The sequence below is a fragment of the Myodes glareolus genome, chromosome 27 (assembly GCF_982192425.1).
Source record: "Myodes glareolus chromosome 27, mMyoGla1.1, whole genome shotgun sequence".
Lineage (NCBI taxonomy): Eukaryota > Metazoa > Chordata > Mammalia > Rodentia > Cricetidae > Myodes > Myodes glareolus.
In genome coordinates, this window is record NC_142052.1 from 26765646 (window position 1) to 26783174 (window position 17529).

The 17529-nt window shown below is 45.6% G+C and overlaps 1 protein-coding gene across 1 annotated transcript in view; it reads right to left on the reverse strand.

Annotated features, from left to right (window-relative positions):
• LOC125401081 (protein THEMIS3-like) overlaps nt 1-17529 on the reverse strand; it is a 47172-nt gene that overhangs the window by 3166 nt on the left and 26477 nt on the right. The window contains exon 3 of the mRNA XM_085684253.2: nt 3859-4332. Coding sequence (XP_085540379.2) covers nt 3859-4332 — 474 coding nt within the window. The remainder of the gene's footprint in view (nt 1-3858; nt 4333-17529) is intronic.

Sequence of the window (17529 nt, forward strand, 5' to 3'; positions counted from 1 at the left end):
GGTTTCCATTTAGCATTAAAATGTGAAAATGATCAGAAGGTTTAACTATGTGTCTCCTTTCTATAGCATCTGAGCTAGCTTGCTGGCCTGTCAATGATAGTTTTTGAAGATGAAATAGGTTGATTGCTGTTATTCTAAAGCAAGTGAATGTGTTTTCAATTTCTCAGTTAATTCCTAATACAATCACTTTCGTTTTAAAAAAGACTTATTCACGTTTATATGCATGTGTGCATATATGTGTATATATGTCCTATCTGTCTGTGGTCCCACAGAAGCCTGGCCTTGCATCCTTGGATTTGAAGCTACAGGCGAGTGGCTTGAACGAAACTCAGTTTCTCTGGAAGAGCAACCAGTACTGTGAACCAGTGACCCGTCTCTCTCGGCCTCACTATTTGATAAGTCTAACTCACATCAGCTGATGTATGCAGCGCCCCTGACCACAGTTATAACCTGCGTCACAAGGCTCTTGTCATCCTCTATTGCCCAGTGAAGAAGATAGCCCTGGCCTCACTCTGATGCTGAAAACACTAGCCAGAAACCCGTGCCAAAGGCTAGGTTTGCTGTCCAGGGATCTCTATCAGATGGTAATACCATGTTAGGTTACTTTCAAAAACTGTTATAGGAACCTGGCCTTAATCTTTGACAAACTTAGTCCTTCTGGGACTAACTTCACAGTTAAGTGTTTCGGGCCATAGCCTGGTCCTCAGTCATTGTCATCTAGAGATCTCAGTGGATGGTGCTGATAGCCCCGGACTTAAGGGCTTGTTCGAACGCATTGTACATTTTATCTGTCAGTGACATTAACCAAAAATTTATTAAAAACTAAAACATATATTTAAAAGATTTACTTATTTTATATGTATGGTTACTTTGTCTACACACATGTCTGTACACCACACACATGTCTAGCGCCTTGCAGAGGCCAGAAAGGGATATTGGACCCCGGTAACTGGAGTTGTAGTGATTGTGAGCTGCTAAATGGGTGCTGGGGATCAAACCTGGGTCCTCTGGAAGAGCAACAAGTACTTTTAACTGCGGAGTCATATCTCCAGCTCCACAAAGAATACTTTTGTGAGGCAGAATCTTACTGTTTCCCTGGCTGTCCCCAAACTCCTGGGCTCAAATGACCCTGGTGTCTAAGTCTCCCAAGCAGTCAGGCTGACAGGAACATGCTTTTTTAATTAATTAAAAATTAATTAATTAATTTATTATGTTTACATCATTCCTTCCATGTGTGCCCGCATGCCAGAAGGGGGAGCCAGGTCTACATTATAAATGGCTGTGAGCCACCATGTGGTTGCTGGGAAATGAATTTAGGGACTCTTGAAGAGCAGTCAGTGCTCTTAACCACTAAGCCATCTCTCCAGCCCCAGGAACATGTTTTTAATGGATAGAGTCACACTTAAATGAAACACGATTAATAAAAACTCAGGGACAGAAATTGGGGTTCAACCTGAAGGTCAGAAAAGCAAAGCAGCCAGCCACTGGCTCTTACCTCGACCTCAGTCCAAAATGGCGATCCTGCCTCCAGGAATCTCAGCCTGAGACTGAGTCTGAGAGCTGTCTCCTCCCGTTTTGTAATCCTCTCTAGGGCTGGGATTAAAGGCGTGCACCACTGAGATTAAAGGCATGCACCACCCAGTTTCTATGGCAAACTAGTGTAGCTACAGGGATTAAAGGTGTGAGTTATTGAAGCCTGGTCTGTACGGCTGACCAGTGTGACTGTTTTACTCTCTAAACTTCAGGCAAGCTTTATTTATTAAAATATAAATTAAATATCAGTACTCTTAAAATTGAAAGGTATTTCAATTTCTTTGTCTCTTCAAAAACCAGTTCCATCTAATTTATTTTTATTTAAAATAATTTAAACAAAATTTTATGCATATGGGTGTTTTGCCTGCATTTATAGTGCACCCTGTGGGTGCAGTTCCCACAGAAGCCAGAAGAGGGCGTCATATCTCGTGGAACTGGAGTTACACACATTTGTAAACTGCCCTGTCTGCTGGGAATTTAATGCAGGCCCGTTGGATGATCACCCAGTGCTCTCACCCCGAGCCATCTCATGGGACCTAGGACCTCCTACATACTAAGCACATGATCTGCCACCAAACCACAGCCTCAGCCCGACCTCATAGTTTTAGCAATAAACATAATTCATTCATCTTGGTAGAAGCTGTATGCTATGAGCTTCAGAAGCCGGAGTGAGGCAAAGCGAGGAACGGCTCAGCAAGAACGGGTTAGGAGGAAGGCTGGATTGGGGCTGAGCTGTTTCTGGATTCAGCCACACAACTGTACATGGGTGAGAGGCCCAGTCCTTACTCCCAGGTCCCCTTGGGGACGGCTAGACCAACCGCTCCTGTGGTACTCACAGCTGTTGTCGTTGTTGCTCGAAAGACTGAGCAGATGGAGGATAAAAGACATGAACTATGGAGACGTCATGGAGTGAGGGCAGGGGGAACGCGTCACGGTCAGTCTACGTACAGCCGTACAGCCGATAAGCAAGGCTGTAGCAAGACAAGTCAAACCCCACAACAAAGGAAACCACGCCTATTCGAGTCCCGCCACGGAGTGAAATTAGTCTTTTACAAGCATTGCCTCCTGAAAGGAATCTTCCAGCAGGCGGAATCTGAAGGCTGTCGTGAATTCACACTTAATATAACGCGGCGTTTCTTTCCGCAAAGGACCATAATGTGATGCAGTCTATGAGAAGGAAGAAGAGTGCACTGGAGTCTGGCTTTCCCGTGGACTATAAACAAAACCATAAAATTAATGGGTGGTGAGGAGCTAGCTTTTATGATGACATATAAGGAAATACATCAAGGGATAAATCCACGCAAAGGAGAGGCTCTTTTTATCCGCTGACGGCCCATCTGACTGTCAACATGGTATGGATATTTATTAAGGGAATCAAATTAGAGCATCTTAGGTTTACTGCAGGAGTGTGTCTAAATGTATATGATGATACGAATGTAATAATGGGCGATGGGATGGAGTGGATGTGTAACTAATAGGATAAATCACCTAGGGCGGTGGGGGGGGTGTCTCCAGCATCTAATAGTTCTCCATAAATCAAGACGTGAAGCCAGTGAGGTAAGACGTGACCACTTTCTGAAAATGGAATCTTTGCGTCTATTTCTGGGCTTCCTCAACCCATCGATTTACAAATCTTTGGACCTTGGCAAGCTGCCTGCACAGCCTAGAGCCGCTGCTGTTCAGCCTAAGTCCTTGAAGCAAACGCCCTTCCATGCCTGTAGGGGGCAGCGTCCTCGCTTTTGTTGCCTGTGTGAGTATGATCTGAGCCTGTCCTGTGAGAGTTTTTGTTCTGGAAACCTGGTCCCTGGAGAGGTGATACTAGACACAGCGGGATCGAGCTAGTGCTAGTAGCGCCCTGCATAGTTCTCAAGAGAGGGTTATAGAACGGCCTCCTTGCTGCGGCTTCTTGTCTTGGCATGTGGGCTTTCTCTCTTGCAAAAGCTCTGCCATGATGCCACCTGCCACAAAGTCCCTGCCAAAGTTGGCGCCATGCTATTTGGGCTTTCAGTCTCCAAGGCTAGGAGCTATAAAGTCTCATTTCTTTCTTTCTTTTTAAAAAAAATATTTATTTATTTGTTATGTATTCAATATTCTGTCTGCAGGCCAGAAGAGGGCACCAGATCTTATTACAGATGGTTGTAAGCCACCATACGGTTGCCGGGAATTGAACTCAGGACCTTTGGAAGAGCAGGCAATGCTCTTAACCACTGAGCCATCCCTCCAGCCCAAAGTCTTGTTTCTTTATAATTACCTCAGCCTCAAGGTTTCTTGTTCTTGCAACAGAACCAGACTAGGACATGCTCCAGACTGTTTTCCCACACTCACCTCGCAGATATGCCTTCACCGAGAAGTAGGGATGCAGAACTAGATGGCCACTGAATTGCGCTGGAAGCAGAGGGTTAAGAAGCCTCAGACTGTATCCTGCCTCCATCCGAACCTTGCGTTTTCTCCCTGCGAGCAGCTTCCACCTCACGATGGTGTCGATGGAGTAGAGCTGGTCATCCTGGCACTCCTGGAAGTGGCCCCTGCAGTTCATGGGCAGGAGCAGCCTCAGGGGAGGGTCTGTCTTCCTCACCTCACATCGCAGCAGCTTCCTCCCATGACTCTCCTCAAGGCCAATTAAGGACAGCATTTCTCTTTTCTTAAGCATCAGGGGCCAATCATCTGTGGAGATGGGAACTAAGTTCTGGAAACGGGGAGGACTTTTGTGAGTCGTGGGACTCTGGGGCAGCCGGACAGAACGGACTAAGTCAGCCACGGTTTCAAAAGAAGCTGGATCTGCAATCAGTTGGAAGTTTCCTGTGGAGAAGATAACAGAAAAGAATGTGCAGGGTCGAGCACGCACAGGACTAGAGGGACCGTGCCTCCAACCCTGCACCGTTTGGAAGTACAGTGATGGCTATCACCTTTGTTTATTACAGTTCTCTCGCCTGCTGGGTTCTAAGGGCACAGAAGACCTTCCTCAAAACCAGGTCTTCTCCATTCTATGTCTTCTATAGCAAATCAGGACCAAGTGCCTTTCCCCGTCGAGAAGGCCGCTGGGCCTCCCGTCTCTTCCCTTCCCAAAGACCACCACAAAATCTCGAGCTGCCATTCCTGGGCTCGGAGTTCCCTGGTGTCTTCTTCTTGTCATTCAGACCACACCTGTTCCTAGCTCTTTGTTCCCTGCCCCCCCCCCCCCCCCCCCCGTGTTCTGTCACTCTCCCATCATGGTCCCAAATACAGACACATCTGGGAGTCATTCCCAAACATGGACACTTCTCACCTAACAGTCAGACCTTTCCGGGCAATTTCTGCTTAGTTTACATCAATGAGATGATTAGGCTTTCTGGGATCACAGGTTTGGAACCCAGAAACCCTCTGCTCCTGTCCTGTCTGAAGACTGCACTGGTGGCAGCCTTGGGAGGAATGCCAGCGCTTGCCGATTATGTGGTCGTCTGCCGCATGACGGATCCCACAGGCACTGTAGCCTGGATCAAGTCTCCCCTTCTCTCTCTGAGTGAGTCTCATTGTGTAGCCTGGGCTGGCCTCAAACCTATGGAAATCTGACTGCCTTTGCCTCCCAAGTGAGGGTTTCAAAGGCATGTGATATTATACTAGCCTGGGGTTCCCTTCTTAAAGCCACGTTCATTACCATTTTTGTATTTTGTTGCTTTCTGAAACATTAATCCTGAGCATTCTTTATTTTATTATTTTTGTGGGCTGGTCTTCATTCTTTTTGTGGGCTGGTGCATGCATTCCACGGTGTGCACACACAAACCTTCTTTCCACCCTACATAAAACTTCTTTTCATAAAGTTACCACCCCCAATGTCAAAATCCTGTCAACATTTTTTTTTCTATTGGAAATTTCCATGAGTCCAAAGGACTTTATCTTACAAGAGTATAATGTTTTCATTTATATCTAAAACATTCCTTATCAAATGAGAAACATCCTACCAAATTTAACAGAGACTGTTATCACCAAAGGAAATCAGGCATGTACATGTTCAATTGTGTGTTCACAGTGTTTAGGGCATGTTCTGTGTGTCCATGTGGATTCACTGCACACAAGCAGTCCCCCAAGCTAATGACCCATCAATCAAGAGTGGTCCATTTCCCTGGCCATGGAGACTGATTCAGAGATGGGCACGTGATCCAAAGACACCTTATCAGCAATCACTGGGACTTGGACCAGACAGTAAGATGTTACGCAACAAGAGCTCATGACCACCCCGCCCCTCACCAGCCCTGCACACAAAGGAAGTTACACACAATACACAGGAATGGGGCCAATTGGTAAAGGGAAGTCTAAACCAAAGCCAGGATACTTAAAGAATGAGAGACGGGGAGGATTTTTACTGTCCACACTGTTAGAAACCGGGCAGTTTATAAACACACTACACAAGACGCTATTTCCAGTGCCAAGGGCTGAGAAGTCTTAAATCAAGGTGCCAATGGAAAGACTCCTTAGAAAGAGAGGCTGCTTCCTGGTTCATAGGTGTTCATTGTCCCTGATAACGCCACATGGAAGGTGAGCGTGCTCTCTCAGTCTCTTTTATAAGGAAACAAATAACCATCAGCAGGACCTCTTAAAGGCGGCGCCTCCCATTACGGTGAGGGCTGGGATTTTGGCATATCCAGTGGGGGTGGGGAAATGAGCATCCGGGTCACAGTAGAGAGGAAAACAAGGAGGAAAGAAGAGATCAAATATATGCGTGCAAGACAGCATCCGCCTTCAGTTAAAACCACGATTCCTCACCTCAGCATGATGGCCACATGAACCAGCAATTTCCCTTTTCTAGCGAAGCTGTTTTAAATTGCTTTCCTGTCACTTGGAACTGAAAAGACTTCTCTAGTAAATGTGCCTCTCCGATCTCAGGACACTGAGCTCTGGAACAGGCAAGTGCTTGCACCTCAGTCTGTCTGACAGGCTAGCTGCGTCTCAAACAGTAGCAGCAACTGACATTTAACCCGTACCAAGAGACGTGGTGGAAACAACTGAGTACTTAGAGGAGCTAATCACAGAGACAGGGTTACAGTTCCCATGATGGCATCAGGTAGCTTTGTTTTTTTTTTTTTTTTGATTTTCATAAATTGACTATTTTTCTCTGGCTTTATTTATTTATTCATGGGACAGAGTCTCCCTACGTAGCCCTGGCTGTCCTGGAAGTCACTTCACAGACCAGGCTGGCCCTAAACTCACAGAGATTTTTCTGCCTCTGCCTCCCTGCTACTGGGACTAAAGGTGTGTACCATCACACTTCTCTGTTTTTTTTTTCTTTCTTTTTGCAAAAGAGAAATGCTTTTTCCACTAAATGCTCAGGCAACAGTGACAGAAAAAAGGCTAATAAATTATACTCCAAAAATATTAAAATGTTTTCTATATCAAAGCACTCTATCAAGAAAGCAAAGAGACAAGCTGGGCCTAGGGACACACTTCTTTAGTTCCAGCACTCTGGAGGTAGAGCCAGGCAAATCTCTGTGAGCACAAGGCCAGCCTGGTCTACATAGTGAGTTCCAGGACAGTCAGGGCTGTGTAGAGAGACCCTGTCTCAACCATAGACTGGGTTGAGAATGCTGTCAAATCATTTAGAAAGAACACCCCTGACTCAGCAGCAGTGCAACTACCTGATTAAAGAAGAGTCAAGAGGGTCAACCACACAGTTCTCCAGAAGAGATGGATGGTCAGTAAATCTTAATTAATAAGAAGCCTGAACTACTGGGCCAATCAGTTGACAATTAATGTAGACTTTGGTGTATTCCTTTGGGACTGAACGGCTGCAGGACCAGGCGGGACAGAAACCTCCGTTAACCATCAGGGAGTGGGGGTCTACACTGGAAATGAGCGAACCATATTATATGCAATATAGGCTTCTGTAAAGCTGAAAACAACACAAACAACAAGGGCCTACTCTAGCAATCCTGGAAACGCTTCTCAGAAGAAACCGGGCCCAGGGGAGCATCCTAGTCAGAGGAGGCCTGACCAAGCTACCTAGTCTCCTTGCCCTCAGCGCCTCACTTGCACTTAAAATGCCTCTTTCCCTCCTCTACAGGGCTGCTGGCTGCCTGTGTCCTGCTGAAGACCCTTCAGCAAAGGCTGACTGAATGGAAGAGGAAAATGCAGTGGAAATCGCTGTAATTGGCAGGCAGTTGCCTTCTCTCTTCTGAACTGTTCCCATCTGGGTCCTGGAAGCTGTTTACTTGACATTGCTATCCTTGTTACCGGAAGGAGTTATTCACCTCAGCAACCTGCAGAAAATGCGGCACTAGCTCCTGTCCACTCCAGTAAACGCAGGAGTTCCTAGATGCTGCTTTGTCCCAGAGCCACGCTGACCCTTCCCTGTGGTGAAGAAGCAATGGAGTTGCTGCAGCCCCAGGCACTGTCAGTCCCCATCTCTCGTTTCTCTTTCAATGCTTTTAAGGCTTTTGTTATTAAGTAGGGATGCTTGAGTCAAGAAAGCCACAGTAACATTTAAACTTTAGCATTTAAAGGATCTTGGCAAAGCTCACCAGGCAGGAGCAGAGAACATTTATTAAGTACCTACTGAATGCCAGTCACCACCCTAGTGTGGTTCTATGGTCTCTTAATCTCTGCCAGCCTGGTGTCAGGGGTTCGTCCTCTCTGCCATGTCACCACACACAGGTGCCTTGTTTTTAACTGTGTAGAAGTCTGCACAGCACGAACCCTCTCTGAGCGCTCTACGCCTGTTTCTTACTGGTGGATGTTTAGGTTGTCTTTCTCATATCATTTCTTCCCTCCTTTCACCTTAACCCATCCAGCTCTGTTTGGTTAATTAATTCCCTTTCTGGCTCCAGAAGAGGGTACCAGCTAGCCTACGGCCATCACAACTGGAGATGGTTGCTGATCCAGGAGGGTAAAGCTTGTTGGGCTTGCAGTTCAGGTTTGGGGGAGACTGTGAAATGCTGTCTTCTATCCACTCCTCTCCTCTGGACAGCCTCCGGCAACTGAGAGAGAGAGAGAGAGAGAGAGAGAGAGAGAGAGAGAGAGAGTTCAACTGATCCAGAAATGGCAGAACTCACCAAGGAAGGACCTGTATCTCTGGTGACATGTTAGTGTGCCACACCACAGCTGGGCTCAACTCTGGAACTGTAATCTTTTGAGTGGATAACTTTCCTACTTTTAAAAGCTGGTTGGAATTACAGCCTCTGAATTTTCTGGATCTTAACAGCAGGCAGATTTAGTCATTCACAGAGTGAAGTGCTTAGGATGGTGTTTATCAGGAACTAGCCATGACATTAGGGTCTGCTGGGTGAACACACGAGATACACAACTGTAACACGAGGGGGCCGGCTTGTTGGGGTTTCCGTCCCACCCGGTACCCCACAGCCGACAAATCCCAAAGAGAAATCCCACACAGGACTCCGTAAGGTTATAAACTGATTGGTCCATTAGGTCAGGCTTCTTGTTAACTCTTATAACTTATGTTACCCCATTATCCTTATCTACATTAGCCACATGGCTCTGTACCTTTCTCAGCTGGGCAAGTTACATGCTGCCTCTTCGGTGGTCTGCACAGGAGTGTCTAGGGAGTTTCCTGTTTCCCAGAATACTCCCAGTCTCTTTGCTCCACCCCTACTTCCTGTCTGGCTTTCCTGCCTATACTGCCTGTCTGGCCAATCAGCGTTTTATTAAAATATGATTGACAGAATACAGACAATTCTCCCACACCATACGACACTGTCTATCTTTCTTCTACTACACAGAATGCTGCCACACACCTCTCACATGTACATCTTGGTCCATTTCCACAAGTATAAATATAGACTGTGGAAACTCAGAAGAGTTGCTGAGTCAAAGGACATCTGTGTTTTGAATAAGAAGCAATGACATGCTGCTCTCCCCAGAGGGTCCTGAATTTGCTCATCCCCAGCACCGTGGCAGAGTATTTATATTCAAACACTTTGATCAATAAATCATACTGATAAGGCATTTACACTTGGGTGGATTTAAAATGGTATGTTGCTATTACATGCCTGTGCTTCTTTCATTGTGAAGGAATGCAGATCTACATGGGTTGTTTATCTCAATTACCTTTCAAAGTTGCCACTTAAAAAACCAACCTGGCTTCAAATATTCAGGACTAATTAATTTTCCATGGTGTCGAATCTGTAAGAATCGAAACATCTCCTTAAAAGCAGCCAAACGCTACCATTAAATACAAGGAGATAAAGGACCCTCTCCAAGCTAGGAAAAATATTTGTAACTTATATCAAAATGGATGATATAAACAATTCTTACAAATCGGAAAGTAGAAATAATCCATTTTAAAGCAGGCAAAGGCAGCCTAGCATGGTTGGCATACCTCTGTAATTCGAGAGAGGCTGAGGGAAGAGGGCAGTCAGTTTGAGCTATCGCCTTTAAACGCCAGGACTGTAAATAAAGCTGGAGAGTAGACAGTAGGCGGGAACAGACATAAAACCCTCTGCCTCACTAGAATGTGCTAAAAAATATTGAAGTGAGATGTCACCATTCAGCCACCGGGTATGCAAGGATTTCTTTCTTATAGTTCTTAGTATTTAAATTCTCCCCATTCAGAGACACAGAAGATGCCACGCACTAGTCAAGTATGAATTGTTCCATCTGGAGTATTTGACTCACCTTAAAAACTGTGTCAAAGTATAGTATCTTTAGGGCAGTGGTCTGCAAAGGTGGACAAATACTATGTGTTTGTCCATTGTGAGAATGGACAGCGCCAACTATGATTCTCAGGGAAGGTAGACTGTTGTTGGAGGAGGGCCTGTTTGTTTGTCCCAGCCACCCAGAACCAAAATAACCACTCAGAATCTATGCGAATTAAAACACTGCTTGGCCCACTAGCTCTAGTGTCTTATTGGCTAACTCTTATATTAATCTGACCCATTTCTATTAATCTGTATATCACCACATGGCAGTGGCTTACTGGCAAAGATTGGGCATGTCTGACTTTGGCGGCTCCATGGCATCTCTCTGACTCCACCCTTCCTTTTCCCAGCATTTAGTCCAGTCCTCCCCACCTACCTAAGTTCTGTCCTATCAACAGGCCAAGGCAGTTTCTTTATTCATTAACGGTAATCACACACACAGAGGGGACTCCCACATCAGACTGTGGCCGGAGACGATGTGTCACTGTGGTGTGTCCAGCTGGTGTTGCTAAGGGAATGTCCTGTGCATGCGAGGGCAAGGGTGCTGGGGAATTTCTGCATCTACCACTCAGTTCAGCTGTGCTTTGCTTCATTTTGGCTAAAATTGTTCTATGAGTAAAGGGAAAATTCAAATGTGCACACCATTTCCTGACACCTCCGTTCTGTGTTTGGAAATGTATCCTTAGGAAGTCATTAGAGATGAAGCCAGGCATACACATTGCCCATGGCACCCTCATTTGTAACCGGAAAATGAGCACTTGGCAAGTATGGGCGTGGCTCTAGCTCGGAGTATCAGGCAGACTTTAATGATCAGGAGCAAGCTATTAGACTGCGAAAGAAGCTGCCAATGATATATCCAGAGGGAAAGACTTCAACTGTACTAGTGTCATGTGTTGGGGACTGAGTTTGCAGGTGGCATTGAGGGCACAGGAACGAACAGAGGAAAAGACTGTGTGAGCCTCACAGGCCAAGCATGCTATCTCCAGCCAACGCAACCCTCCCATGCTCTTCATTCTTTGGTGTGGCTCCATTTGCTTTATCATAAGCACATAGCAGATCCCTTCCCCTCATGAACAAAGCTATTCACAGCATTTTTACCCGTTTTACATTTCTCGTAGTTTGTCTTACACTAAATGAGCGCAATGCACTAGAAATACCGTGCAACCAAGCTGACGGCTTCCTTGCTTGCGAGAAAATCATCCTGCAATTAATTTGCAGCTGAGGTTGTGTCTAGGTGGCACCAAGGCACAAGTTAGTACAGTCTCTAAAAAGCACCTCAGTAGCAGAACTTCATTATACATCATCACATACGATTAGCTAGGATTCACAGTTGAGGACTTTCCTGGCCTCCAACTTCCTGGACAGTGTTTTTTAGCAACATGTAATTTGAAAATTAAAACCGTCTCGTTCGCTTTTTGTTTACGCTGCAGTTTTGAAAATTAAATTGTTTGAGGCAAAATTGTTTGAGTAAGCACCACGTCCTCTCTTTAATCTGATTGTAGTTTCTAAATTCATTTTTAATACACAAAGAAGCTGGAAATTAGCCTGATACCCAGTGGGGCAGAAAACTTACTTATCTTGATGAGAAAAAGAAATTAGTTGGGGAACCTACCCAATCTTATAATAAAAGGTGACAGCAAATTGCTTCTTGTACGAATGACATAATTTGGCCGGCACTCCCTGTTGTTTGGGTTCACTGCTTCGAGCCACAGTGCGCTGTAAATACGCGTGGGCAAACCTGGGAGCTTGTGTTTGGCGCCTCCCCGAGAATCGCAGAGACAGAGGACTCCTTTTTAACACCCCCCCCCCACACAGTTACATTACTGACTGTTTCAGTATGTTTCAAGAACATGTCACATGACAGAATCACCTGTCAACTGGATACCATTAGTTTCCAGTGAATTTCTAAATTCCTTATATTTTATTTTCAAGACAAGTCTCATGATACCGACCTGTCTGGCTTCAAAAATCACAGAAGTCCTCATACCTCTGCTTTGTGGGACTGAAAGACATGGGCCACCACGTCCAACTGAGTTTTAAATTGTTGGCATGTACTAACTACGTTATTAGTGGGGTTCAGTGTGCCATGCCAATGTTTTTGCCAAAAGAAATTTAGAAGATTTCCCATTATGTGTATATGTGTGGGTTTGAGCACTTGAATGCAGGTCTGCCTAAGCCAGAAGTGGGTTCCTGGTCCCCTGCTCTGGAGTCACACACAAGTGGTTGTGAACCACCCAGAATGCTGGCTCAGGTCCTCTGCAAGAGCAGTGTGTGTTCTTAGTGCCTGAGCCAGCGCTCTTGCTCCGCAGCGTGAGGGCGCAATACACAGATGCACGTGTGCAAACACATCTCACCCGCCCCACCCTCCACTCCCACACTGCTCACACTGGCCAAATTCAGCCTCCCCATGCAGATACCACCCACTTACAGTATGTGGTAGGTAATAGGAGCTGCCTTTTAGAAGACTCTCCTTTGGGTTTTCAGTCACTCTCTACATGCGACTGTGGGCGGGGAGGAATTTCATGGTTGCCCTCTGATGGGCCTTTATCAAGGCTTGCAGTCTTTGTTCCCCTAAGACACACTCCACCACTAGGGGGGCAGGCTTGAGTCAGCTGGGCGGGGCGCAGACCCACCCTCAGGAGGTAGAGGCAGGCGGATCTCTGTGAGTTCCAGGACAGCCTGGTCTACAGAGCGAGTTTCACGATCGCCAGGCGGGTCCACACAGAGGAAACCCAGTCTCGAAAAACCAAACCAAACCAAACCAAACCAAACCAAACAAACAAAAACAAACACAAAACCAACCAACCAAACAAAAATAAGTGCCCAGAGAAACAAATGGTCAGGGGCTTTCTTTTCTCCATAGACACGCAATCCAGTAGTTAACCATGTCCTTCAAGGCTCAGGCAGGCTGAAGCCACCTTCTCTCGCTTTTTCCTCCTCAGGGGTTGCCTGAGTTCCCTTGACTCTGTTATTATCCAGCTGTTTCTACCAGATCTGTCCTCTAAGAGTCTGTAGAGACACCGCCTAGCCCAGGGTGTTGGCAGGCAGGGGGAGTGGCTGTGTATGGCGTGTGTGTGTCTGTGTGTGTGTATGTTATGTGTTGCACTGAATTATTTTACTCAGTCTGTCTCACAAATGTGGCATCTGAGTCTCAATGGCTGCACTCACTCGGCATCTTCAGCCATCTTCAGTTATGTTCTTCTGAAAACTGCAGACGGAGAGCCATGACCTTCCCCCACAACCAGCTCGTTCTCCTTCCTTTGGAAATAAACACAGCACAGCTCCCCTCCCCCAACCCTAAAGTTAGAAGCCCAGACTCAGCTAGAGTCCTCACTTTCATCCAATCCATCACCAAGTTCTAGTGCGTCTCCTAAAGCATGCCTTGAGTTTATCCTTTTCTCTTTAAGGCTACCATTTCGACCACATCCAGGCCAGCGCTGGGCCACCACACCAGCCTCTGTTCACCCTTGGCTCTCTCCACCCCTTCACCAACAATCTGTACAGGCGGCTGCTGTGGTTTCAATATGTGCCCCCAGATTCCAGGGGTGGAAAACTTACCCTGTTCATCTGTTAGTGGTATTTGGAGCAGGAACTTTGGGAGTGACGAGGGGTGGGTGGTGTGGCAAGGGTGGGCTCTCAGTGGTGTAACTGGCAAGGGCATTTTACGGGTGCAGGGCCCAAAATTTGTTTTCCGCACACTCTTTCTAAGAAAACTCCTAGGAGGTGTCTCCTCCCCAAGTTAGAGGAGAATTGAGGAATGTGCCCTGGGAGAGAAATGCAGGCAGGCAAGGAGGGTGCCAGGGAAGAGGCCAAGGGTGGCAGAGGGCTGAGTTAGGAGAAGGCCCGAGGAGGAAAGACAAAATAGGCCAGCCTGTGGCATTGGAACAGACTGGGAAATAGGAATGGCAAAAGATTTGAGGGAAAGTTAACAACTGATAAAAAATTAAAAACTGTAGCAAAAGAGCTATGCCAGCCAGGCATGGTGGTATACACCTATAATACAAGTACTCCAGAGGCCAACGCAAGAGGATCATAAGTTCAAGGCTAACCTGGGCTATATGATGAGTTCTAGGCTAGCTTGGCATACATAGTAAGACCTTTCCTCAAAAAAAAAAAAGTTACAAAAGAGTAATTTAACTATTATACTCGAGGACTCAACTGTGAATAAGTATTGTTAACTATATAAATCCTGTGTGCGTTTATGTAGACGAGGGTAGAAAGATAGAGGCTTATATTTCTGCCTTCGGAGACAGAAACTACCTACACGTGGGACAGAAATCAAGCATGCCAGTGCAGGTGGTCCTCCACACCTGCGAGTTCACATCCCTGGCTGATGACCTGGGAAAACATTGGACACACCCAGCTTTTGTTTCTCATTAGTCCCTATACAATACAGCGCAACAATTCTCACAATATTTAGTGTATCAGTCAGTGGAAGCCACCTAGAGCTGATTTAACGGATACACATGTAAATCCCGTGCATTGTGGCGGAAGACCTACTCGGGAACCTGTAGATTTTGGTTCTCACAGGTGGTTCAAACTCCATTGGAAACCAAAGGATGTATTTTACTTAGAAATATGGAGACAAAGCAGAAGAAAGAGTTAACAAAGCGGCTGCCTTGGAGGACTTAGAACTGGGGTGGAGAAAGAAGTCTGGGTGTGTGTGTGCATATGCATGTGTGTGTTTATGTATGTGTGTGCATGTGTGCATATGTGTGTCTGTATGTATATGTGTTTATATATGTGTACATGCATATGTATGTGTGCATGTGTATATATGTGTATGTAGACATGTATACATATGTATATGTGTGTACACACGCATGCCTGTGTGTTTGTGTTATATATGTGTATGTATATGTATCTCTATGTATATGTGTGTTTATATGTATATATACACGTGTGTATCTGTATATGTGTATGCACATATATACATATGTATTTGTGTATATGTGTGCATGTGTGTGCCTATGTGTTTGTGTTATGTATGTGTATGTACATGTGTGTCTCTCTATATGTGTGTGTATATGTATGTGTGTCCGTGTGTATATGTATATATGTATATATAAACATGTATGTGTGTGTATTTGTGTATGCATATGTATACATATGTATGTGTGTGTGTATGTGTGTATGGAACTACATGGAAAGGGAAAGAAAACAGGATGAGTGGGAGAAAGGGGAAGGGGAAAGCAAGGAAGCTGTTGTGTTAGTTCATATAAACATAATTACAATTAATAACAGTTTAGAGAATACCCTTCCTTAGAGTACTCAAGTCTTTTTGAAAAATATTTTTTAATGTGTGTGAGCATTGTGCAGTGACCATGAAGGCCAGAAGAGGGTGCTGGATTCCCTGGAACTAGATTTCCAGGCAACTGTGAGCTGAGACATGTGGGAACTGAGAACAGAACTTGGGTTCTCTGGATGAACAGCTGGTGCTCTTGACCATGGTACTATCTGGCCAGCTCCAAGCACTCACATTTCAAGATAAAACAGCGTTCATATTCTAAAGAAATGAATCAGGTCCTGCGGAGCCAGACACAGAATTATCCAGTACCTAGCTAAAGACTGGGGAGAAGTCAGACGGCTGGAGAGGAGATACGGTGCGGTAAAGAGCGATCAGTGGGGCTGGAGGTGAGGTGTAGGGGAGAAGCTTGCTTGCCTGGCATGTGAGGCTGAGGGTTCCAACCCAGGACTAAAAGAAAGAAAGAAAGAAAGAAAGAAAGAAAAGAAAGAAAGAAAGAAAGAAAGAAAAGAAAAGAAAGGAAGAAAGGGAGAAAGAAAGGAAGAAAGAAAGGAAGAAAGAAAGAAGGAAAAGAAAGAAAGAAAGAAAGAAAGAAAGAAAGAAAGAAAGAAAGAAAGAAAGAAAGAAAGAAATCCACGCTTGTTTCGCTAATCCTCAGGTCTCCAGAGACTTCTGCAAAGCTCAGTACAGAGAGGTGCGGAAGGATGGCTCTGGGCGTGGGCTTGAGAGGAAGAGGGACACCCGGCCTGCCCGTGGACAAGGATGGGGACGAGTGGGAATAAAGAGGAAGACTGTCCCCGTACTTATTCTATTAGGGGTTCACAGGTAAATGTCAGAGGAGTTTGGAGATTCGAGCTTGGAATACCATGTTCAACGTGGAGCCCGGCCGGAGGATTGGCTTACTCACTGAGCTCATGTGTATGGCGACCCAGGCTGAGAACTTGGGAGCTTCCTCAGCATCACACGTAGAAGTGTTGTTGGTACCTCCTCGCGGAAAGCAAGCAGAAGGCAGAGGCCTGTCTGTGCCTTTGGTGTAGCTGTTTGACCTCTGCGACCACGCCCCAGGGCAACAATTTGACACGGAGGCAGATTTTTGTATAGACGCTGGTGTGGCAATGTTACAGATAATGGCAAGGAAGCAGACAGTCCTAATTTACCCTTCTCTTTTGGGGATGCCTTTAGTAGCAATGTAAATAAACGTATGCGCCTGAGCATATTTTTGCCTATGTCCAATGCCTATGGCATTAAAATGATATTTCCAAAGGGTTTGGAGAGCTTCTGTGTTCCCACAGGGGAAATAAAGCGATACCTGCTTTCCAGACCTGTATTTGACCTACTATAGCACTCCCCTTTGCCCATGGCGGATTTATTTTAGGCTTGGCAGCAGAGACCTGAAGCCACAAACTGTCAATCAGCTTCGCACTACTCAATCAAGATACAAAAGTTAACCGGCTTACACAAAGAGCATCGGATTCATTTGTTGGGGGTTTAGCCTGCGGTCTATGCCACTGTTGGTTTTGGCCCCGTAGGAAGACAACATGGCATGGTGGGGACTCATGGTGGAGAAACATGTTTACCTCACAGCTCCCAGGAAGCAAAGACAGAGGAAAAAGAGGGGCTAGAGTTTCAACATCCCCCCACCAGAACCCCCCAATAACCCAATTCTTCTACTAAGTTCTACCTCTTAATAGTGCTAAGGGCTGGGACCAAACCTTCACCAAGCCTTTATGGGACATACTAGTCCCAAATAACAGAAATGACCAATAACAATATCAAATGGTTATGGCAATATACTCTGAGAAAACTTACATGGATAATGTGTCTCTCTTAACATATTCTCACATTTTTATTTAGAAGAAGCATTTTGTAGCTTTTCATTGGCTCATTAAAGTTATTCTTGTGCTTTGGGACTATTAAATTAAAAAAAAAAAGCCAGTTAGAACTCATCACTGTGAGACTGGCATTTTATGAGCTAAACCGAGGAGCTGCTAATCCCCTGGCAGCCAGGTGGCACGGACAAGCTGGGTTGAAGGTGATTTACATCCTGGGCAGGGGTGGGACAAGAGGCCAGCACACTGGAGCCACATGCAGCTTCAAACTTCTGCACTGCTGGCTTCTGGGATCTCC